At 52.0% G+C, this 24,123-nt stretch overlaps 1 protein-coding gene across 1 annotated transcript in view; it reads left to right on the forward strand.

The window, feature by feature from the left end:
- Positions 1 to 252: 252 nt before the first annotated feature.
- The window catches only part of LOC136966425 (protein TANC1-like), a 35,343-nt gene continuing 11,472 nt past the window's right edge, over positions 253 to 24,123 (forward strand). Inside the window, 26 exon segments of the mRNA XM_067260931.1 lie at positions 253 to 259; positions 691 to 882; positions 2,414 to 2,506; positions 2,813 to 2,867; positions 3,048 to 3,178; positions 4,968 to 5,095; positions 6,382 to 6,565; positions 7,576 to 7,788; positions 10,699 to 10,812; positions 11,287 to 11,328; positions 11,331 to 11,450; positions 11,453 to 11,602; positions 11,777 to 11,853; positions 13,505 to 13,736; positions 15,637 to 15,803; positions 17,119 to 17,447; positions 17,449 to 17,515; positions 17,517 to 17,627; positions 18,045 to 18,148; positions 18,478 to 18,586; positions 19,970 to 20,092; positions 20,182 to 20,205; positions 20,207 to 20,419; positions 20,686 to 20,764; positions 20,767 to 20,915; positions 21,285 to 21,366. Of these exon segments, the coding sequence (XP_067117032.1) occupies positions 253 to 259; positions 691 to 882; positions 2,414 to 2,506; positions 2,813 to 2,867; positions 3,048 to 3,178; positions 4,968 to 5,095; positions 6,382 to 6,565; positions 7,576 to 7,788; positions 10,699 to 10,812; positions 11,287 to 11,328; positions 11,331 to 11,450; positions 11,453 to 11,602; positions 11,777 to 11,853; positions 13,505 to 13,736; positions 15,637 to 15,803; positions 17,119 to 17,447; positions 17,449 to 17,515; positions 17,517 to 17,627; positions 18,045 to 18,148; positions 18,478 to 18,586; positions 19,970 to 20,092; positions 20,182 to 20,205; positions 20,207 to 20,419; positions 20,686 to 20,764; positions 20,767 to 20,915; positions 21,285 to 21,366 (3,295 nt within the window).

Raw genomic sequence — 24,123 nt, forward strand, 5'->3', positions numbered from 1 at the left:
GCAAACATTTTCAATATATTTTTTCCTGTGCTTGTGTCAGTAGGCTTCTCAGCAGAGTTAAGACACCGTGTTTTAATGCGTATACACCACAGAGCTGTTCTAGCGTAGAGACCTGGGAAGTGCTAGCAGCAACATGATGAGCAGCATATGTTTCCCAGAAGGGCAGAGGCCCGGGGGCAGCTGAAAGGGCCTGTGGAAAGTTTCTCCCCCCTAAAGCCAGATACTGTCGTCACAGCGTGTCTATTTGTACCCATGTTCAGTAAGGTCTGGACGTTCCACTAAGCTTTCTAACAGAGGGGAGACCTACGGAAGTAAAGAAGTGCTCTGACATTTATATGTTAAACACGCTTTCTTCCAAAGCGACCAACAGAGCACATTGAAATACAGAAGATCAAGGTTAGAGGTGCATAGTTCTAACATTATTATAATAATTTTTTCTCGCAGTGCAAAGTAGCAACACGTCAGCGACATCTTGAAGTGCTTTTAAACTTCCTCAAACATGCCCTTTGTCTTGAATCCCTGACTCTGCCCATGGCCAGTCTTCACTGTGTATCTCAGGTGTTTGCCTCCTGCCACCATTGTAGTAGAGACGTTGCCGTTTATTGACTCTGACAGCCGAAAGGCTGTTAGAGTCAATAAACTGTGTGGATGAAAGTGCCTGCTAACTCAAGACATCTCTCCTCCCCCAAGCCTCCGACAGGCACCAGAGTGGGCATCGCAGAGATGCTGGGGAGGGATCGCACCACCAGGAGCCCCGCTGCTCTCGAACCCCCAGCCGGAGACTGAGACTGGCCAAGGGCGTGTCCATGTCTCTGCCCTCCTCCCCTCTCCTCCCCCGCCCCTCCTGCATGGCGCCCTCACAGTCCTACATGCAGTCTCCAGGTAAATCACAACAGACGCTCCTCTGTGCCTGCCCAGGGATGACAAACATCGCCCTGTTCTCACTCTCTGTCTCTTTAAACGCTCGCAGAATATTCTGTGAGTCTGTTGTTGTGTCACCAGAAGAGTTTGGGCGTGGAAATGTTCCCATTTTCCTCAAGTGTTTATCGCTTTAGAATTATTATTCTAATCAAGAACTCCCCATGTGGTTGATGACTGAAGTTAGAAATTACTGAGGTTTAGCAACAGGAAGTCCATGCTACAAGAAGGGAAGTTGGAGTGGTCTCCCTCGGTGAAGAAGTCGTGGTGGTGGATGGAATTCAGTCGCAGGTGGTGAATGAATGTTCGTTACCATGCTTCTCCTGAGCTTCATAACGACCCATTCATTAGAATCAGTTGGTGTTGGAGCAGGGAAACATCTAGAACATGCAGGACAGGGAAACATCTAGAACATGCAGGACAGGGGGCCCCCGAGGACTGGGGTGGAGAAACGCTGGTTTAAGGACAGGGGTGTAAGTGATGGAGCTTCGAGAAAGGTTGTGTACAGTAGACCCACTCTAGCAAACTGCTGTGCTGGGTTAGTGTTGGGGTGAACCTCGAGGCTAGCTCTTCTGGGACCTCAGGGAGACTCCTGCTCTGGACAAACTGACAGTTTTTAATATGTTCTCAAAGATGGGAGGCATTTCCACAAAGAATAATGATCACTATCCCTCATTCCTTCGCTCTCTCTCACATCAAATTTGCTAAATGACGACAGTGTAAATGTCACCAATCCTTCCTGTTCCCTGCCATTCTAGCCTCTGACCACCAGGTGTCAGTGTGGGCCACAGTTGTGCGTTCCTCCACACGTGAACATGAAGGTGGGACAAGTTTACTGCTTTCAGGACAAGGATGTCAAATGTAAACAGCGCCTAAAGCAGTCTAAGACACAGTGCCTGACCAAAGATGGACGTACTGTCTGCACATTAAATGCATCCCACGTTTTCTCTTTTCTTTTACTCTCCACCTTCATCCCTCTCTTTTGTTCCCTCTCTCCCTGGTACTGGGACCAGGGAGAGAGAGACTACTGGTCTCCCTGGTATTGGGACCAGGGAGACCAGCATATTTAGTCTGTTGTGTTTAATGTATCAGGGCTCTGGCCAACTTGTGGGAGAAAATTCAAATTCCCCACCGCAAATCCCATCTGGAAGAGATTAATTTCTTTCTCTCCTCTCTCGGTCTTTGTCTCTCTTTCTATTCCTCTATCTTTCTTTCTCTCTCCTATCCCCCTCCTCTCTCTCCCCCTCCTCTCTCTCTCCCCCTCCTCTCTCTCCCCCTCCTCTCTCTCTCTCTCTCTCTCTCTCTCTCTCTCTCTCTCTCTCTCTCTCTCTCTCTCTCTCTCTCTCTCTCTCTCTCTCTCTCTCTCTCTCGCTCTCCCTCTCTCTTTCTTTCGCCTCACCCCTCCTCTCTCTGTCTATTCCTCTCTCTCTCTTCCTCTCTCTCTCCCCGTCTTGCTCTCCCCTCCCTCCCTCGTTCTGTGTTTTCCGGAGTGGAGGGCTGATCAGGAGAGAGGACTACGAGGAGGGCTTCTGCTTTCCTGGTGAAGCCATCGTCTACGCTGGAAACCACGACAAGGCGTGCTACAAAGGTGAGTGTGTGTGTGTGTGTGTGGGGGGGGGGTTTGCAGTGTTTGCTCATTTGTCAGAGATGGTATGAATGGAGAGAGACAGAGAGAGGGAGAGAAAGAGAAGAAGGGAGTGATGTGAAGTAAAGATTCCAGAAGGACAATAAAATGATCTGGTATTTAGCTTCTCTATTGTTTTTCAGTGCATGTGTGTGAGATATTATTTAGCGATTCGTGTGTTTGCGTATCACATGCGTATGAGTGTTTCTCCAGTGTTTCTCCTGTGTGGGGCTCGGCAGTGTATCCCCTTTGACTCTGTGTGTTTCTCAGTCGTGGATGTTCAGGGCACGACATCAATCCACACCAAGTCTGTCCAGCTGCTTTTGTGACTGGACTTAGTTATCCCTGAGGGAGTGTCTGTCTGTCTGTGTCTGCCTGTCTGTCTGCCTGTCTGTCTGTCTGTCTGTCTGTCTGTCTGCCTTTCTGTGTGCCTGTCTGTGTGCCTGTCTGCCTGCCTGTCTGTCTGTCTGTGTGCCTGTCTGTGTGCCTGTCTATCACTCTTGAGCATCCTGTCCTACCGGTTGCCTAGCGGCTCCTCTCTGCTTCCCGTAACCAACGGCAACGGCATGATGGTGCTCATGGTCACCCCCAGAGTTTCCTTCACGGCACGGAGACAGACTCTGAAGCTGTGCCCGTGTCAGCCCACCAGGCGCTCCTCTGCGGGGCCGCTGTGTTTACAAACACAGTGTTGCTGATCAGCACCTGTTTTACTGCCACGCTCCTAATGCGTGTGCAGCCAGGAGAAGACATGGCCGACGAGAAGCTGGCAGTTAACAGGAGAGTAATAGCTTCAAACTGATCTTCCCAGTGTGATTTAGTAAATGTATGGACACACAGTGATAAAATGCTCATACTGGATCCAGGTATCAGGATCCAGGTATCAGGATCCAGGTATCAGGATCCAGGTAAAGTCATGAAAGGAGGTGTTATTTCTTCACCCCTGGTCAAATGACCGGCGCCAGGCGCTCTGAGTGTCACGAGGCTCCTCCTCTCTCTGGGCCCAGGCGCTCTGAGTGTCACGAGGCTCCTCCTCCCTTGGAGACCAGGCGCTCTGAGTGTCACAAGGCTCCTCCTCTCTCGGAGACCAGGCGCTCTGAGTGTCACGAGGCTCCTCCTCCTTCCTGCTTCATCTGCTGTGACGTCTTCATCTGCTGTTCTCCTTAAAAAGAGAAATCAACCTTGTAAGGGCTATAATTTGCTAACTGCATATAGGCCTATGATGAATAGGTTTGCTTTTCAAAACCACTGTTACTTGGCAATGCTTAGCATTTGCTTTTCTATTCCACTAACAATTAATCACTAGTAATGGATGACTGTATGATTCACTATTGAAGGGAGAGTCTAATACCACAGAGTCATCTATCCAGGCCTCGTCTTTACTTTGGACTAAGTAATTTACCTCACGTACAAAAACCTGCATTTCTTTAGGATCAGTAAGAGCCTGAACACCCACAGAAGAGAGAGAGAGGGGGAGAGACATAGAGAGAGAGGGGAGGGAGAGAGAGAGAGGGGGGGGGAGGGAGAGAGAGAGAGAGGGGGGAGGGAGGGGGAGAGAGAGAGGGGAAGGGAGGGAGGGAGAGAGAGAGGGGGGGAGAGAGAGAGCTTGTTGAAGAGAAAATAAACGACATGGGTGCTCCTAGAGAGGTGATGAAACAGAAGTCTCATTCCTACACCTCCTGGAATGTTCCTCCTCCTGGTCCTCAGCGTCGCTAGCTCTACAGAGCAGCTACAGCCAGAGCAGACACATATGATGCTCTGGAGGGATGGTTCTGGAGACAGGCAGAGCGGACCAGTAGAGGCAGAGCAGAATAGAGCAGAGCAGAGTAGAGTAGAGTACAGCAGAGTAGAGCAGAGCAGAACAGTAGAGTAGAGTAAAGTAGAGCAAAGTAGAGTAGAGCAAAGTAGAGTAGAGCAGAGTAGAGCAGAGTAGAGCAGAACAGCAGAGCAGAACAGCAGAGCAGAACAGTAGAGCAGAGTAGAGTAGAGTAGAGTAGAGCATAGCAGAGTAGAGTAGAGCAGAACAGAACAGAGCAGAACAGAACAGAACAGAGTAGAGTTGAGCAGAGTAGAGCAGAGCAGAGTAGAGGTTTCTCCCTCTCCTACTGGAGGGCCAGGGCTGAGCTCATCGACATTCACAGCCTGTCTCCACACACACACACACACGACTCACACTGGGAGGCACCTATTGACGAGCTAGCGTGCACACCCACAGATCCGCCTCGCACAGCCCGGGACTGAGAAGCCACTGGCTGCATCCCTAATGAGGCCAGTCAGGACTACACTGACCTGTGGAGGCAGAGCAGCAGAGCAGCAGGACTGCTCTCTTTCCCGCTCCTCCCCACGCCGCTCTGAGCCAAGCTGAGGCTCAACTGAGCCGGTTAAGGCTGATTCAAACCGTCCATCTGTCCTCCTGTCTGTGTTCCAGACCTCCATGCGGAGCCCCAGCTCTGCTGCTCCGTCTCTACCCAGGAACTGATGACCAGGCTGGGCTTCCTGCTGGGAGAAGGGAACCCTGCCTCAGCCAGACGCCCCATGGAAGACCGCAGGGACAAGGTGAGGCACAGACAGGGGGGAGGGAGGGAGGGAGGGAGAGAGGGAGGCTGGTGTGTGTAGAGGAGGGGGTTGTCGTGCGTGTCGCTGAGGAGTGGGATGTGCTGTTGAGGTTGTGTCAGATGGGATGGATATGGATGTATTTCTCTGGGGTCAATTCCGATTGATAAAGGAGCAAACAATCTATTCTACTCTGAGACGCTCGTTCTCTAATAGCCTTATTTATCACCAGTCCTACACTGTATGTGTTTGAGACCCACACCTGTTAAAGCCAGCTTTGGTGCCGCTCTGGGTCGCAGAGACAAGACAGACTGTAGATTTGAAGGTAAACAGCCTCCTCTCCCCCTCCAGCCTCCTCTCCCCCTCCAGCCTCCTCTCCCCCTCCAGCCTCCTCTCCCCCTCCAGCCTCCTCTCCCCCTCCAGCCTCCTCTCCCCCTCCAGCCTCCTCTCCTCCTCCAGCCTCCTCTCCCCCTCCAGCCTCCTCTCCCCCTCCAGCCTCCTCTCCCCCTCCAGCCTCCTCTCCCCCTCCAGCCTCCTCTCCCCCTCCAGCCTCCTCTCCTCCTCCAGCCTCCTCTCCCCCTCCAGCCTCCTCTCCCCCTCCAGCCTCCTCTCCCCCTCCAGCCTCCTCTCCTCCTCCAGCCTCCTCTCCCCCCTCCAGCCTCCTCTCCCCCTCCAGCCTCCTCTCCTCCTCCAGCCTCCTCTCCTCCTCCAGCCTCCTCTGCTCCTCCAGCCTCCTCTCCTCCAGCCTCCTCTCCGCCTCCTAGCATGGCCCACTTTCTCAACATCCTCCGCCCCCCAGGAGCTCCACATCCAGCCTGCCTTGCTGCCACAGTGTTTCTGCTGTGAGCAATGTGTCCTGTCCTGGCTGAGATAGATGAGAGTGGGGCAAGATGGGAACTGCCCTCATCTGATTCAGCTGCTCTCCTATCCCTGGTTGATCAGAAACATCCCTGTCTGTGAGCAGGCTGGACGAGGGGAGGGCTGTGACGTGGTCGGTGTTTGAGATGATGACGATGGATGGGTGTGGGAGGTGTGTGTGTGTGTGTGTGTGTGTGGAGGGGTGATATGAGTGTCTGCTGAGTGATAGGGTGGGCAGGGGGTATTGATTCACGCGTACGCACACACACACGCACACACACCTTGACCTACATACAGCCCAGGCGTGTGGGTACACCAGGAAAGGAGGCCAAGAAAGAGGAGAGCTAAATACAAATCTACTCACTCTCTCTCTCCTGTCACCCCTCTTCCATCCCTCCCTCCCTCCCCCCTTTTACCCCCCCCCCCCCCAGGATCTGAGCCCCAGCTCCACACTGACCTGCAGCACCCCATCTCCCTGCTCAGACAGCCCCGGCCCCACCCTCGGTGCTGGGGGGGCCCCTCTGCCCCCCTCTCCCTCCAGCCCCTGTGGGACCCCCCCCGGCCCCGGCCCCAGCCCCAGCTCCACGCTGCACAGCCAGGCTAGCGGGACCAGAGGTGAGCCTGGCTTCCAGTTCCGTGTTCAGACCATGGATGATGCTGCAGCACCAGAACATGTCTGTTCTGAGAACAGCTCTCTGATGCCTTTCAGGTGGTAGTCAGAAGTTGTACCCTGTACCCAGCCAAGTCTCTCTCTCTTTCTCTCTTTCCCTCTCTCTCTCCCCCCCACTCTCTCTCTCTCTCTTTCCTTCTCTCTCCCCCTCGCTCTCTCTCTCTCTTTCCCTCTCTCTCTCCCCGCCACTCTCTCTCTCTCTTTCCTTCTCTCTCCCCCTCGCTCTCTCTCTCTCTTTCCCTCTCTCTCTCCCCCCTGCTCTCTCTCTCTCTTTCATCCCTGTGCCTCTTCTGCCTCCAGCCTCTACTCCCTCCTGACTAAATTGGGACACTGCTGTCTTTGTTTCATATGGGTAGAACTCTCTAAAATAGGACAAGCTTTTGTCCCTGAAATAGAGCTGTATTTATAGGTAAATACGACAGGGTCATGGGTCACCCTGCACACCCTAACCGCTTGATCTATATGTTCAGCTGTCACTCCTCTGATGGGACAGGGTACACAGTGCTGCAGCCTCAGCCAAACACAAACACTCATATTTATATGTTTGTTTATTTAGGAAGTATCTGTGACTATGCTTTTGTAACTCAGGTTATCGTTTAGCTTGGTCTGTGTGCTAGTGTTTGGTGCTGTTAGTGTTGAGGGGGCTTATGACCTCGTTCATCTCTCCTCCTCCTCCTCCTCCTCCTCCTCCTCCTCCTCCTCCTCCTCCTCCTCCTCCTCCTCCTCCTCCTCCTCCTCCTCCTCCACCTCCTCCTGTCCTTCCCACTTCTTCCACCTCTTCCCCCTCCACCTCCCCCCTCCCTCTCCTCCTCCATCTCCCTCTCCTCCACCTCCCTCTCCACCTCCCCCCTCTCCTCCTCCTCTCCTCCTCCTCTCCTCCTCCTCTCCTCCCTCTCCACCTCCCCCCTCCCTCTCCTCCTCCTCTCCTCCCCCTCTCCTCCCCATGTCCCAGCAGGTGCCTCCAGCTCCTCAGAGCAGGATGGTCGCAGCACCTCCAGCCTGGAGCTTCCTAAAGATGGCTGCCATAGGAGCCACGACCCCCTGCCCCCTTGCCCCCCCAGCGGCCATGATGCCCCGCCCAGGACCCCCTCCCCCACCCGGCCCCGCCCACAGTGCCCCGCCCACAGCCCCTCCTCCTCGGGGATGCCACGCCCAAACTCCCTGGCCGGTGAGATGGTGATGCCAGACACAGTGTAAAGTACCACATCTCTGCTAGCAGACACAGTGTAAAGTAACCACATCTCTGCTAGCAGACACAGTGTAAAGTAACCACATCTCTGCTAGCAGACACAGTGTAAAGTAACCACATCTCTGCTAGCAGACACAGTGTAAAGTAACCACATCTCTGCTAGCAGACACAGTGTAAAGTAACCACATCTCTGCTAGCAGACACAGTGTAAAGTAACCACATCTCTGCTAGCAGACACAGTGTAAAGTAACCACTTCTCTGCTAGCAGACACAGTGTAAAGTAACCACATCTCTGCTAGCAGACACAGTGTAAAGTAACCACATCTCTGCTAGCAGACACAGTGAGCACTAACATGTCAGCTACAGTGTTATATAGTCCAGTGATATGGAATGTGGCTCTGTGATGTGGATGATGTGGGAGTGATGAGGCTCCTGTTCCCACTGGTCTCTGTGACAAGACATGGAAGGATACGTCTGTCTCCTCACCACCCTGGTGGAAGGATACGTAGTTAGAGAGCCTCTAGTTGTCAACGTACATCTGTTCCCCTACTCCCAAACCCCCCCCACACACACACACACACACATACAAACACAAAACACACACTCACTTAGAGACACACACACATACAAACACCCCAACACACAGTCACTAACACACACACACACACACACACAACACATTCACAAGCACCACAACACACACACACACCACTCAAACACGGAACAAGAGCCTCTATTTCCTTCCTTGATGTGTCCTGTTGTGGAGCTGAGAGAGCGTCTTCCCAGAGGAGCAGCTCAGACGGCTGACTGCCTCAGAGATGCTTTCATCATGACAGCAACTAAATATACGTCCTCATGCCTCACACTTCCAGTCAGAGCTTCTCCACCAGAGAGAGAGAGAGGAGGGGGAGAGGCGAGAGAAAGAGAGAGGGAGAGAGAGTGTTTTGGGATAGTGTTGCTTCTGAGAGCTGCTGTGTGTGATGAGGAGAGCTGGTGTGTACAGTAGAGAATATCTCCATGTTTCTCTTCTGCCTGTCGGGTTGTGGTGTGTGGCGATGATGCCATTTAAGACCTGCTAGTTCTCAAGGGTAACACTCTATCCAGGGCTGTTGTCCCACACTGGCATTGAAATCAATTTGTCTTTTTTGCTAAAGAGAATATGTAGCTCAAAATGAAACCTATTTGCTAGAAAGGTTAATGTCACTGAGGACATGGGGACATCATGTTGAGAGGCACAGTGTATCACCTGACTCAAACACTGTACCTCGTACTAAAGCATCACTCAACGCATTCAGACCGCACCGACAAATTGCTTCCTGGTGGTGGCTATAATCTAATTGAGAACTATTCTTTTGATAATTTACTAAAATTAAATTTAATTCATGTGAAAATATGACTTAAGTCCCACCTTATTGATTCGTGACCTGTGGGTCACGTGACCTGTGGGTAAGTGTTGGAACATGTCGTCAGCAGGACAGCCCTGCAGAACTCCAGCTGTGAAGTCGGCCAAGGTATTCTCAGGTGTTCGCTTGTCAGGGTGAACTGTGTCTGTGTTGATGGAACTGTATGTGTGCCACCTCTGGAATAGAGGAAAGGAAAAGAGTCATTTCCTTCAGCTCTCAGATGACTGATGTTCTGATGAGCTCAACCCTTTTTTCACCCCTCTGTCTCTCTCAACCCTCTCTCTCTCTCTCTCACTCTCTCCCTCTCTCCTTCTCTCTCTCTCTCCCTCTCATCCCCCCTCTCTCCCTCTCTCTCACCCCTCTCTCTCTCTCCCTCTCACCCCCTCCCTCTCATCTCCCTCTCTCTCCCTCTCTCTTTCTCTCTCTCTGTCCCTCTCTCCCCATCTCTCTCCTCTCCCCCCTTCTCTCTGTATCTCTCACCTCCCCTCTTCTCCTGTCAAACAAAAGGGGAGTCCAAACCCTCACTTGTTGTCTTGTTTGCTCTCTCTTTCTCCTCTCTCTTTCTCCTCTCTCTTTCTTCTGAAGGCTGTTTCTATTCATTGTCTCTCTCTTAACCCCTCTCTCTCTTGCCCCCTCTCTCTCTTGCTCTCTCTCTCTCTTGCTCTCTCTCTCTCTCTTCCATCCGTCAGGGTTCTCTCTTGTGCATGAACGTTTTCTCTTTTAATATGTGTGTGTGTGTGTGTTGGTGTGTGTGTGCATGTTTGTCCAGAGCAGATTCATGTGAGGGTGACTGTGGAGGTTGCTAACTTCTGGTTAGGGACGTATATCGTTTACTGAGATTATCATGGTGGAAGCAGTTTGTGGAAGCAATCAAGTTCCTGGTCGGCTCACTGTGGGGATGCATCTGGGTGTTTACAGACTGGAGGGTGTAATTTTGTTTTCATGTTCTGAATACTTAATTTGTCATATCCACGGATACAGTATACGTGAAATTATCTTTTGCCAAATCATATTTCTAGCAGGGCATATGGACGCTGTATTTCTATTATATTTAATTATGCCTTCATTTCTGTTGATAGTCTCGTTTGATCTTTCCTGCGGGAAAGACTTGTTGAACATATCTGTTATTTTGATACAGAATGGACTGACACTGTTAGATTGATCTGATGGAGAAGAGTGTTTCATCACCATGGTTACTTGGCCATAGAGGGCTAGGGGATTTGGCATGTTCATGTCTTCCTCCTTTATTCCACCTCTCATCTCTCTTTCTCTCTCCCTCTTCCCCTCTATCTCCCTCTCTCTCTCTCTCTCTCTCTCTCTCTCTCTCTCTCTCTCTCTCTCTCTCTCAACTCTCTTTCTCTCTCCCTCTCACTCTCTGTCCCTCTATTTCCCTCTCTCATCTCTCTTTCTCTCTCCCTCTCTCTCTCTAATCTCTCTCTCTCTCTCTCATCTCTCTTTCTCTCTCCCTCTATCTCCTCCTCCCCAGCGACCAGTTGCACCAGGCTGGAGGAGCTGGTGTGCCTGCCCGATCAGAGGAGCGTGTCTCAGAGATCTTCGGTGCGCTGCCCCCGGCCCAGCCCTGGAGCACACGACTCTAAAGGTAGCAGCTCCAGGAACAGATCGCTCTGTCAGGTTTAGGACGAGATGGTAGCGTCCCAAAGCTTTCAGCTTGTATTCATACTGACAGTGCCACTGAACTTACTCACTTTATCAAGCTCTCTCTCTCTCCTCAAGGAGTTTACCTCTCTCTCTCTCTCCTCAGGGAGTTTACCTCTCTCTCTCTCCTCAGGGAGTTTACCTCTCTCTCTCTCCTCAGGGAGTTTTCCTCTCTCTCTCTCCTCAAGGAGTTTACCTCTCTCCTCAGAAAGTTTACCTCTCTCTCTTTACCTCTCTCTCTCCTCAGAAAGTTTACCTCTCTCTCTCTCTCTCTCTCTCTCTCTCTCTCTCGGGGAGTTTACCTCTCTCTCCTCAAGGAGTTTACCTCTCTCTCCTCAAGGAGTTTACCTCTCTCTCTCCTCAGAGTTTACCTCTCTCTCTCTCTCCTCAGGGAACTTACCTCTCTCTCTCTCCTCAGGGAGGTTGGCCCTGTTCCGACCCCCAGACATCATGCTGAAGCCTCTCTGTTCGAGGTTCCCGGCCTGGCCGCTGACTCCCCCTTCGTGGGCCGTGATTGGCTGTTCCTGCGGCTGGAGGAGGTCTTGGGGAAGAGCGAGGCCGGCGAGGGGGGCGGGGCCGTTGTCATGGCAACGTAGGTTTCGGCAAAACAGCGGCCATCTGGCGCCTGGTGACCCTGAGCTGCCACGGCAACCCTCGGAGCCCCGGCAGAGGTGAACCTGTCACTACACTGAGTGCAGCTCTCCTTGGTTCCCTAGTTCAATTAAAGGAGCGTTGTAGCGCTGACAGGACTGTTAGTAAAAGCACTGTGAACAACACAACAGTTGCCTGCCATCGGCAGGGCTGTAAACAGTGTCTTGTTGTCTGTAGGTGGGGACAGGGAGGCAGAGGGGGGTCCAAGCAGCCCCCTCCCCCCAGCCCTCCCGCCACAGACCCCCAGCCCCCCCCAGCCCCCCCCCCACCCTGCCCTGGATCTCCTGAGACAGACAGACACAGAGAGGAGGCTGTCAAACGCCTGGCTGCCAAGGTACAGTACCCTGTTGGTCTTCACACACACACAGGAACACACACAGGAACACACACCACACTCACACCATGCCTCTGTGTGGTGAATACTAATGAATGTCTCTTGAATCTCAGATGACCTCTGGGCTTTGGTGTGCATTTACTTCTATGTTTCTATTTAGGTTCATATAATGATTGATTTCTTACAGTGGTGTAGAAAGGATTTGAGTACAGTGTGTGTGCGTGGGTGCCTGATTTGTAATCTTTGTCTGTAGCAAGCAGTCTGGATGTCTTCCTTAGTAAATCACATTTTCTAAATTTTTACAGAAAAGTTTTTATTTTTGTCTGACCAAGTATAACTCGCTCCTCAGCATAAATAACGTCCACGCGCTTGTGACCAGCTAGCTGGTCAGTGGCGTAGCTTGATAGAGCTGTTTGAGAGGTGTGCTAGCTGGTCAGTGGCGTAGCTTGATAGAGCTGTTTGAGAGGTGTGCTAGCTGGTCAGTGGCGTAGCTTGATAGAGCTGTTTGAGAGGTGTGCGGACCCAGTCAGAGGATCCCGGTTCGAATCCCGGTGCGGGTTTAAAGAGGCAAGGAGCAACCCAGACACGCGTTGCCATGACGCCTGTGACAGTGATCCTGGATCTGTGAATGTAGTTGGTTGTCGACTTGAGCTACATTCCAGACATTTTCTAATCATGCGATAAGTTGGTAAATTGCATGTTTAATTAGTTTTAAGGAGCGATGGCAGGCTATCGTTTAGCTTTTGGTTATTTCACGGTTCAGTTGCTATAGGCAACGCAGGTCCCATGAAATCGTGGTTATCTCAACCTTGATATAAAACACCCGGGTTGTTGTTGAACCTAACGGAGTGTGAGGTCTATAACAGCACCTTACTGGCAGCTGTCGCTCTTCCCTGAGTGGCTGATGTTTACTTCCTGATCCTCAAGGCTCACACATGAAATCGAGTCTTGACCTGAATAAATGTTTCCACGGCAACACTGGTGGGCTCAGGGTATTGGTGCTGGTGATCTCCACTGGGCAGGTCAATCTAAAACAGATAAATTGTCTGAAACAGAAGAGGTCGCCTTTGAAACGAATCCATCAACTTGCCTGATTCAAAAAACATAAAACCAGAGACGTTTTTAGGGATGTTTTTATGGTTTTCTGTTCTCCGTAGAGATGATGCTGGAGGATCAGACACGACGTGAAGCTGGAAAGTCTCAAGTCAACTCTCGTTCTCCCTGGCCTCTCTCCCAGAGACCTTGAGTTGTGTTTGCCTTCTCCGCCTCGTCGTTTAGTCCTGTCCGTCAAGTGTCTCTTCTTCACGCCCGTTAGATTAACCGTCTGCCATTCTGACACTGATTTCCGGAGTCTCAGTCGTGTGTGTGTCAACAGGGCTCTTGGAAGGTTCTCTGAGGTGACTGATGAGTGACTCATCACATCTGGGAGGGTACAACACCAAGCTCCCCACGCGCCTCAACTGTGTACTTTGTCTTCTCTTGTGCTCTCTTTCTCCCTCTCTCTCCCTCTCTCTGCTTCTCTTCCTCTCTCTCCCCTCTCTTCCTCTCTCTCATTCTGTCCCTCTCTCATTTGCCTCTGTCTCTCTCTGTCCCTCTGCCTCTTACTGTCTCTCTTTGTCTCTCTCCCCCTCCCCCTTGTCACACCCTCCAGGTGGTGGCGTATCACTTCTGCCAGGCAGACAACACCTACACCTGCCTGGTGCCTGAGTTTGTGCACAGCGTCGCCGCCCTGCTGGCCAGATGCCCTCAGCTGGCGCCCTACAGGGAGCTGCTGGTGAGAGAGCCCCCGCTGCAGAGCGCGCTCAGTCTGCGCTCCTGCGTCCAGGACCCCCTCAGTGCCTTCAGGAGGGGCGTGCTAGAGCCCCTCACCAGCCTTCGACAAGGTAGCTCACCTGACCACCACCTCGCTGGGTGCACACTTTCTGCCAGGGTAAGACAGGTGGGCCGACAAACCAGTGAGAACTAAAGTATGAAAAATGAATAAACATAAAAATATTTATATATACTGTTGGTAAATTATTATAAAAATTCTTACTCATTTACTAATTTCAAAGAAATGTTGCCTTTGATTCATCATGACCAAAGCGGCAATAGTAACTTTATTTTTTATTATTGACAAGAAAACATACAGAACTCTTATAGGGGAGAAATAGAAAATCTTCATAGTAGATATAATAGAGATATTGTCAGCGTACATGATCTACATCAGTAGATATAATAGAGATATTGTCAGCGTACATGATCTACATCAGTAGATATAATAGAGATAATGTCAGCGTACATGAGAGAAAAGCATCCCCTCCAATAGTTATAGTTACGCTTGGCACATTGATGAAAGACCAACTGACATTTTCGCCTTAACTATACGACCACTTCAATCCACTACGGTTACTTTAGTTTTCAAACACAAAATGCCTGTTTTTACGAGGAGTTTGGGCTGTCATTCCAAAATGACAATCAAGATGTACATAGGAGTTTATGTTGCTGCCCTTCAAGCAAAAGGGAAAAGGGGTTCAAATTGTAGGCTACGTTTCGAGCTACATCGACAATTACGAAGGTAAGGCATATCTAACTCACACGGTAAAAGTAGCCTGCAGACTAGCTCTAGCTTTCTAGGATTTGAGCAGTAACGTTAGCTAGGCCTGCTAACAATTTTTAGCAACATTATAAGTCTGCTTGCTTGCTAGTCGTTAATGTTAACTCACACAAATAATTGGTCTGTCATATGTGTTTCCTATGGGTACTATAATGTCTCAGTTTCTACAAAAAATCTGGAAATGGGAGAGATCTCCGAGAGGGCGACCTGTTATCAGTTGATGGAAAAAATTGAGAAGCTGATTAATCTTGAGTATAGGGTTAATAAGAGAGCAACAGCTAAGTGTTAACAACCTGTTCTGGTTATTAAAAGTCACGTTTCTAACTTCACCGGCAGTTCTAAACTGGCTGTGGTAGTTACAGGTTACCTCTGTTTACAATGTGTGCTTACTGTGGCGCTGATGAACACTTTGTCGTCTCGCTTAATTTTTTTTTGCTGTGAAAGCGAACTGTTTTGCTCCCATGGTGTTGAGAAACATGTGTGATCAGCGCAGATTTAGTGAAAGGATGTGTTGGGCGGCCGCAAAAATATTTGAGCTATGCAAGGGAGCAGCAAAGTGGAAAAGGTCGGGATTGGCTGCTTGGTTTCTGCTCCTGCTCGTCACAGTAAAGATTCCCTGTCTGTTAGTCAGGAGGCGCGAGTGCCATCCTCCATCTCACCTGAGCCCCCGCATTCTGCGCCTCCGGGGGGTTAGAGAGGAGATGAGGAGGTGCTGGGGCAGAACGGCTCGTATTCAGCCTGGGGAAGGAGGTGGGGGAGGGGGAGTGGGGCGCGATACGCCTCAACCCCCTCATCTCAGGTCCTGTCAGGGGTAGCGGTTGTCCTCATCCACATCCTGGAAGAGAAGCCAGTGTTCTCCCAGGAGGAACCTGCTGTGAAGTCCCTCATCAGACACAAAGTGTTCTAGAGGATGATGGGGGAAAAGTAGTTCAGACCGATCTGTGTTTGGTAGCCAACGCTAGTTAGGTACCACAGCAGACCTGGGTGTTGCAGTGTGTGACTGTGAAAGGTTTCCCACGGTGCTTTTTAATCCTGCAGCTTTTCGTAACTGTCTTGCTTAAAAGGGGTCAAATCGTATACCAATGTAAACTGAATCACCTCAAAATTTAAGCAGGATTATTTTGAGGCATTATAAGGGTTGTTTACAGTTCAGACTCTGTTCTTCTCACCCCTCCACCCCTGAGCAGCGAGGACACTTCCAGAAGAGGACTTGGTTGTGTTGGTGGACGGGCTGAACGAGGCAGAGTTCCACAAGCCGGACTACGGCGACACCATCTCCTCCTTCCTCACCAAGATCCTCCCAAAGCTCCCGTCCTGGCTCAAGCTGGTTGTCACCGTCAGGACCGGACACCTGGTACGGAACCCAGCACACACCACAGCTGCACGAGAGAGAGTGTGTGTGTGTGTGTGGGGAAGGGGCTGTTCAAAAAGTTATATGTTATAATATATTCTTCTTCTAATGTAAAATGTTAAACAGAGGCCATATCTCAGTTCTCCACACAAAGAGGATTGTGATCAGATATTTGGAGAAATCCAAATTCTTGACTTCCTCTCTTTTTCTTGTCGCTTGTCACCCATATTATCTCTGCTGACACTCAGAAACAGTCCAGATGACAGAGATCTGGGCGGGAGTCCAGGCCTGTTAGGACATCAGCATGTTGTCTTTTCCTCATGGAGGTCCACCACCACTCAGCGTATCAGCCCCTCTCCGCCAGCACTCCCACACTGCTGCTGCTGCCTGCCTGCCTGCCTGTCTGTCTGCCTGTCTGCCTGTCTGTCTGTCTGCCTGTCTGTCTGTCTGTCTGTCTGCCTGTCTGCCTGTCTGTCTGTCTGTCTGCCTGTCTGTCTGTCTGCCTGTCTGTCTGCCTGTGTGTCTGTCTGCCTGTCTGCCTGTCTGTCTGTCTGCCTGTCTGTCTGCCTGTGTGTCTGCCTGTCTGCCTGCCTGTCTGCCTGTCTGTGTGTCTGCCTGTCTGTCTGCAACCAGCCTACCAGGATTTGTCATTTGTTACTTTGAGGACATGATAACATAAACATGATATAAAGATTTATTGTAAAAATCATCGTGCTCAACAAGCCAAACTAACTCCTGTAGCTTGGTTTCCACATCATCCCACTCACTGGAACACGCTTCTCTCAGCCCAAATGTGTCATCCTGCGTTCGTCTGTGGAAGTGATGATCTCAGAGGAGAGTCACTGTACAGTAGCTCTGACGAGTCATCACACCCAGCTCTGGTCCTCTCCTGCTCCACCAATCACTTCCCCCAGTCAGGGCTTTTACTTCCTGTGTAGCATGGAGGGAGACTTCCTGGTCTGAGGGCCAGTGGTTTATTTAGATTTATGTTTTTATATATTTCTGTTTTTCCGGTCTCTTTTCTCCCCCCCTCTCCCTCCCTCCCTCTCCTCCTCTCCCTCCCTCTCCTCCCCATTCTCTCTCTCTCTCCTCCCTCCCTCTCCTCCCCCCCTCTTCTCCTCCCTCCTCCTCCCCCTCTCCCTCCCTCCCTCCCTCTCCTCCTCCCCCTCCCTCTCCTCCTCCCCCCCTCTTCTCCTCCCTCCTCCTCCCCCTCTCCCTCCCTCCCTCTCCTCCTCTCCCTCCCTCTCCTCTCTCCCTCTCCTCTTTCCCCTTCCTCTCCTCCTCTCCCTCTCCTCTTTCCCCTTCCTCTCCCCCCCAGGAGCTAGCCTCCCCCCTTCCCTTCCCCAGGATCTCCCTGGATGACTTCTCAGACAGCAGTGAGATCGGCGCCGACCTCGGTGACTACATCCAGCTCCGTGTCAGCGCCAGCCCTGAGGTCGCCGCCAATGTGACGGCGCCTAGTGGCTCCGCCCCCGACCCACTCCTCCTCAGCAAGTTCAGCAGCCACCTGGCCACGCGCAGCCAGGGCAGCATGCTGTACCTGCGCTGCACCCTTGACCTCTTCCACCACGCTCACCTGGTCATCAGGGGGGGAAACTACATGGTGGTGCCCGTGTCGCTGGCGGAGGTGTTCCTGCTGCTGTGCACGCCAGCTTCCCGGGGCGCAGGACTTGGAGCGAGCTCTGCCCGTGCTCAACCTGGTCCTGGCCTCGCTGGCACCCTCTGACGGAGGAGCAGCTGTTCCGGGCGCTGAACGCAGGGTACATCCGCGGGGAGATGGCCTGGGAGGACTTCCTGCTGCGCCTGGAGAGCCTCGCTCCCTTCCTGGTGAGATGTCTGTGGGGGGAGGGGAGAGGGGGGGGAGGGGGGAGGGGGAGAGGGGGGAGGAGGAGAGGGGGGAGGGGGGGAGGAGGAGAGGGGGGAGGGGGAGAGGGGGGAGGGGGAGAGGGGAGAGGGGGGAGGGGGGGAGGGGGGGGGAGGAGAGGGGGCAGGAGGAGAGGGGGGAGGAGGAGAGGGGGGAGGGGGGGGGGGGAGGAGAAGGGGGAGGGGTGGAGGAGGAGAGGGGGGAGAGGCAGAGGGGGGAGGAGGAGAGGGGGGAGAGGCAGAGGGGGGGAGGAGGAGAGGGGGACCCTGGGGGCTCATGAGACAAGACAGGGTTATAACCTCTGTTACACACACACACACACACACACACATGTTGTACACAGGTCACCCAGGTAGAACGTGTTTGCTTCCTGGTTGCAGGTGAAGCGCAGAGACGGCACTCGTATGATGTTCCACCCCTCCTTCAGGGAGTGGCTGGTCTGGAGGGCTGATGGAGAGAGCACCGACTTCCTGTGTGACCCCCGGTCAGTTCCTGTTACGTGGGGAGGATGAGAGAGGGGAATTCTGGTGGTTAAATTGAAGTGAATTACCAGCCAGAACTACACGATAATGATGATGACTATAATTATGCTGATGGTTGAGTGTTAGAAAAGCATTTCTCGCTTGTTACTGTGTCAACAGTCCTCACGGTGAAAACAGCGTTTGAATGAAGCTGTATTCACCCTGCAGACGGTCCTAACACAGAGGAAAACTGCCACCTCTCTAGATTTCTGTTCAAACTCTCTAACCACTAAGCTCTGCCCCAGGCCGTGTGTACGGCTGCTAACCGCGCTGCTTGGTGTTCGCCCCTCAGGAGTGGCCACGCCCTCTTGGCCTTCATGCTCTCCAGGCAGGAGGGGAAGCTGAACCGGCAGCAGACCGTGGAGCTGGGACACCACATCCTCAAAGCTCACATATTCAAGGTACTGGACCATACCTCACCACACCTCACCATACCACACCATACCACACCACACCATACCACACCACACCACACCATACCACACCACACCATACCACACCACACCACACCACACCACACCACACCATACCACACCATACCACACCATACCACACCACACCATACCACACCACACCACACCACACCACACCTCACCATACCACACCATACCACACCACACCACACCACACCACACCATACCTCACCACACCACACCACACCATACCACACCACACCACACCATACCACACCACACCTCACCATACCACACCACACCATACCTCACCACACCACACCATACCACACCACACCATACCACACCACACCATACCACACCACACCATACCACACCATACCACACCACACCATACCACACCATACCACACCACACCACACCATACTACACCACACCACACCATACCACACCACACCACACCTCACCATACCACACCATACCACACCATACCACACCACACCATACCACACCACACCATACCACACCACACCTCACCATACCACACCATACCACACCACACCATACCACACCACACCTCACCATACCACACCATACCACACCAATACCATACAACACCACACCATACCACACCATACCACACCACACCACACCATACCACACCACACCATACCACACCATACCACACCATACCATACAACTGCACACCACACCACACCACACCATACCACACCAATACCACACCACACCATACCATACCATACAACACCACACCACACCATACCATACCATACAACACCACACCACACCATACCATACCATACAACACCAGAAAAAGTTGTCCGTGATCGCACAAATACACTGTTAATTTTATTGGTGATCAATTTCCAAGCTGATTGTTTCTGTTTGTTTGTGTTGATATTATTACATTTCCCCGTGAGCATGCTTCTATTCTGAGTAAACAACTCTAGAAGTTTTCTAATTTCTCTATCAGTAAAATGTATTTTCCTTTTCTTTCTTTTTTAAATCCATGGCTTGTTTTGAAGGGAGATAGGCTAGCTAAGTGGCTCTTAAATGTGTTGCTTGGCAACGATCGACGCTTTCGCATTTTCACAAGGACGCGCATCTTAAAACCAGGCGTAGCTACGACTGTGGCCTGTCAAGCTTGGTGCACTCGGTGTAAATTCAAATCACAAAGTCGGACGTAACTAAGACCGACGTAGGAGTTAAGACCAACTTTTTTACGCCCAGCTGGTGCACTCAGCTCCTGGGTCTATTTGATCTGCAGTCACTGTCTTCCTAGGTCACAGTGCCTGAACCTGACCTTTAACCCCTGCCCTCTGACCCCTGACGCTGTGGTTGTGTCCCCAGGGCCAGAGTAAGAAGACGGGGGTGTCCTCCAGTGTGCTGCAGGCTCTGTGGGTGAGCTGCAGCACAGACAACCTGTCTGCCGCTTTGGGCTCCCTCAGGAACCTGTACACCCCCAACGTCAAGGTCACACACACACGCATGCACACACACTTCCAAGCACACACACACACACACACACACCCTCTCTCCCTGACACTCTTGTTCGTCCGCAGGTGAGCCGTCTGCTCATAATGGGCGGGGGCCAGCGTCACCTGGCGCACGGAGGTGATTGGTCGAGCCCCAGTGCTGGGGGTACACGCCCACCTGGGCCACACAGAGGAGGCGGGGCTTCTGCTGGAGATGGGCGCGGCCGTGGACGCGGCTAGCGACACGGGGATGACCCCTCTCTGCCTGGCGGCGGCAGCCGGACACCCGGGACTGGTCAGCCTGCTCTGCAGGAAGGGGGCAAAGGTCACCGTCTTCATAGATATAGATAGTAGAATAGGTTATAGAATAGACAAAATTGTGAAATGGAAGAGTTAAAAGAGGAGGGTAGATTGATAAGAATTGGTTTGCTTTGCAACTCTTAAACAGATGAATAGAATACAATGTTATTGTTCGTCCAGGATGGGCATTTCTTTCTGGCGTCACCTGCCATTAAAGAGACAATAGTGACTGTAGGATGAAAACCAGGAAGTGAACATGTTCTGTCCTGACCTCTGACCCCTGTGTGTTAGGTGAGCCATGTGGACAAGTCGGGCCAGTGTGCTGTGGTCCACGCGGGGCTGAAGGGACACCCAGACATCATCCACCTCCTCCTGGCCAGGCCTGGCCCGAGCCCCCGGGCCCCCACGGCCCCCCGGGCCCCCACGGCCCCCCGGGCCCCCACGCCCTCCTGGGCTGCCCCGGGAGGAGGGAGGCCTGTCAGCAGGCCCTGACAGCAGCCTCCAGCATGGGACACACACACGTATGATTCCTGCACCTCCCACACACATGTACATACACACGTATGACCCACCTCCTACCTCCACACATGTACACATATCCATGTTTTAAATATATATGTTCACTTTTTTTTTGAAGTTCCTTTGTGTTAGTCTGTAAGAACCCTTGCGTCTCCCAGACAAGCAGCAGGACACATCCTGACCCTCACAGCTGCAGGCAGCCTGTGTTCTTCTGGGTTTGTGTGTTTGATGGGACTAGTTTAATATACGAACATATTTATAATATAGAAGTGCTTCGTAGAACTTTACCTACCTTTACAGTCCCAGTGGCTCACACACACACACACACGGCTGTACTGCTGGTCCATGCAGCTGACACACTGGGTCTCCAGGTTGTGAGGAGCCTGCTGGAGCAGAAGGATGAAAATGTGACCCTGCAGATAGACGCTGCTGACTCCCTCTGGAGAGAGACAGGTACTGTCCTTCCCCTCCCTCCCTCCCTCCCTCCCTCCCTCCCTCCCTCCCTCCCTCCCTCCCTCCCTCCCTCCCTCCCTCCCTCCCTCCCTCCCTCCCTCCCTCCCTCCCTCCCTCCCTCCCTCCCTCCCTCCCTCCCTCCCTCCCTCCCTCCCTCCCTCCCTCCCTCCCTCCCTCCCTCTGTTCTTCCCTTCTTCTTAGCCCCCATCCCAGTTTTTTATTGTAAAGTTTATTTCAATCTAATTCCATTGCAAGTTGTGTACCCTTAGTTTGGTAGTTATGTACCCTTAGTATAGTTAGTCCTCATATTTAAATTTTAGATTCCTATATGTTTAATGTTTGCACCTTCCTGCCAAAGCAAATTCCTTGTCTGTGCAAACTTTCATGGCAAATAAAACCCATTCTGATTCTGATTCCTTCACTCCCTTGCGAAACGGCAGGAACTGAAATACCTGCCTAATCAGTTTTAGTTGGCATGAAAATAATGAGTGTTTCACGGCGCTGCACATTAGAAAACAACCTTGAATGTTTTTGAGAAGTTATGTTGTGGATTTGGAATCACCTGCCACACAGGCCAAGATGATCCAAGATCTGAAGCAGCTTTCACAGCATGGCACCTCGTCTGCTAGTGTGTCTGTGGGCGGTACACATTCTGCCATTACATCTCTGCGTGATGCAGTTGTCCGTGGATAATATAAGTAATGGTGGAGGGAAAAATACATTAAGTGATGGGCTACATTCTACTATGGTGCAGAGCAGCAGTGAACCTGGCTTATTGAGTTAGGATATCCTTCCACCTGTCATCTCCCCTCCTCTCCCCTTCATCTCCTCCTCTCCCCCTCCTCTCCTCCTCTCACCTTCCTCTCACCCTCTCCCCTTCCTCTCACCTTCCTCTCACCCTCTCCCCCTCCTCTCCTCCTCTCCCCTTCATCTCCTCCTCTCCCCCTCGTCTCCTCCTCTCACCTTCCTCTCACCCTCTCCCCCTCCTCTCACCTTCCTCTCCTCCTCTCACCTTCCTCTCACCCTCTCCCCTTCCTCTCCTCCTCTCCCCTTCATCTCCTCCTCTCCCCCTCCTCTCACCCTCCTCTCCCCCTCCTCTCCCCCTCCTCTCCCCCTCCTTTCCTCCTCTCACCCTCTCCCTCTCCTCTCCCCCTCCTCTCCTCCTCTCACCCTCCTCTCCCCCTCCTCTCCTCATCTCCTCCTCTCCCCCTCCTCTCCTAACACAATCTGAGCCCAGACACACACTTCTCCATCTGACAGGCTCTGATGGAATCACCCCAGCTTCCACTGGCTCCTGTTGCTGGGAAGCTCTAATCCAGTGCATGCCTTTTGGCGCCAACCAGCCAACTGTGAATACAAACTTAATTAAATCTCATTGATGACTTTTAGATGTGTGAAGAGATGGGTGAAACCAGAGGTCATTTCTTGTGGTTAATTGCCTCTACCCGTAGGACAATTAAACAAACATCCAGACTTGAATCACTGTTTAGGTCATAATGTTTCTTTTTTTAATAATCTTGCCCCTTGGAGTCCTCCCTTCATGGAGCAGTTAAGTCATTACTATGTAACATGGCAGGGCTGTACTGTATTAACATTGTAGCTGTGCAGAACCTATGAGTGCATGACATCACTGTTTTAGTGGTTAAGTGAGGGTTAGGGATTAACTGCAGGTTATTATGCTGACAGACACATTGTGTGTGGGTGTGGGTCTGTCCTTCACGGGTAATTAGATGCAAAATGGCCGCCAAGGGATGTGTTCTAGGATCATCTAGAGAGGGTGCAGTCTCTGAGGAGAGGGTGCAGTCTCTGAGGAGAGTGTGAAGTCTCTGAGGAGAGGGTGCAGTCTCTGAGGAGAGGGTGCAGTCTCTGAGGAGAGGGTGCAGTCTCTGAGGAGAGGGTGCAGTCTCTGAGGAGAGGGTGCAGTCTCTGAGGAGAGGGTGAAGTCTCTGAGGAGAGGGTGCAGTCTCTGAGGAGAGGGTGCAGTCTCTGAGGAGAGGGTGCAGTCTCTGAGGAGAGGGTGCAGTCTCTGAGGAGAGGGTGAAGTCTCTGAGGAGAGGGTGCAGTCTCTGAGGAGAGGGTGCAGTCTCTGAGGAGAGGGTGCAGTCTCTGAGGAGAGGGTGCAGTCTCTGAGGAGAGGGTGCAGTCTCTGAGGAGAGTGTGAAGTCTCTGAGGAGAGGGTGCAGTCTCTGAGGAGAGGGTGCAGTCTCTGAGGAGAGGGTGCAGTCTCTGAGGAGAGGGTGCAGTCTCTGAGGAGAGGGTGAAGTGTGCTGGCGGCTTGCCCAACTGGGGCAGTTTAACTACATGACCTCCTGTCGGTGCAGTTCAGATGTCCACAATGTTCAGATATTTGGAGAAAGACCAGTTCCATGGGGTGTGCTTACATCATCACGAGGTCTGCTTACATCATCATGGGGTGTGCTTACATCATCACGGGGTGTGCTTACATCATCACGGGGTGTGCTTACATCATCATGGGGTGTGCTTACATCATCACGGGGTGTGCTTACATCATCACGGGGTGTGCTTACATCATCATGGGGTGTGCTTACATCATCACGGGGTGTGCTTACATCATCACGGGGTGTGCTTACATCATCATGGGGTGTGCTTACATCATCACGGGGTGTGCTTACATCATCACGGGGTGTGCTTACATCATCATGGGGTGTGCTTACATCATCATGGGGTGTGCTTACATCATCACGGGGTGTGCTTACATCATCACGGGGTGTGCTTACATCATCACGGGGTGTGCTT

Source organism: Osmerus mordax, chromosome 22 (assembly GCF_038355195.1).
Source record: "Osmerus mordax isolate fOsmMor3 chromosome 22, fOsmMor3.pri, whole genome shotgun sequence".
Lineage (NCBI taxonomy): Eukaryota > Metazoa > Chordata > Actinopteri > Osmeriformes > Osmeridae > Osmerus > Osmerus mordax.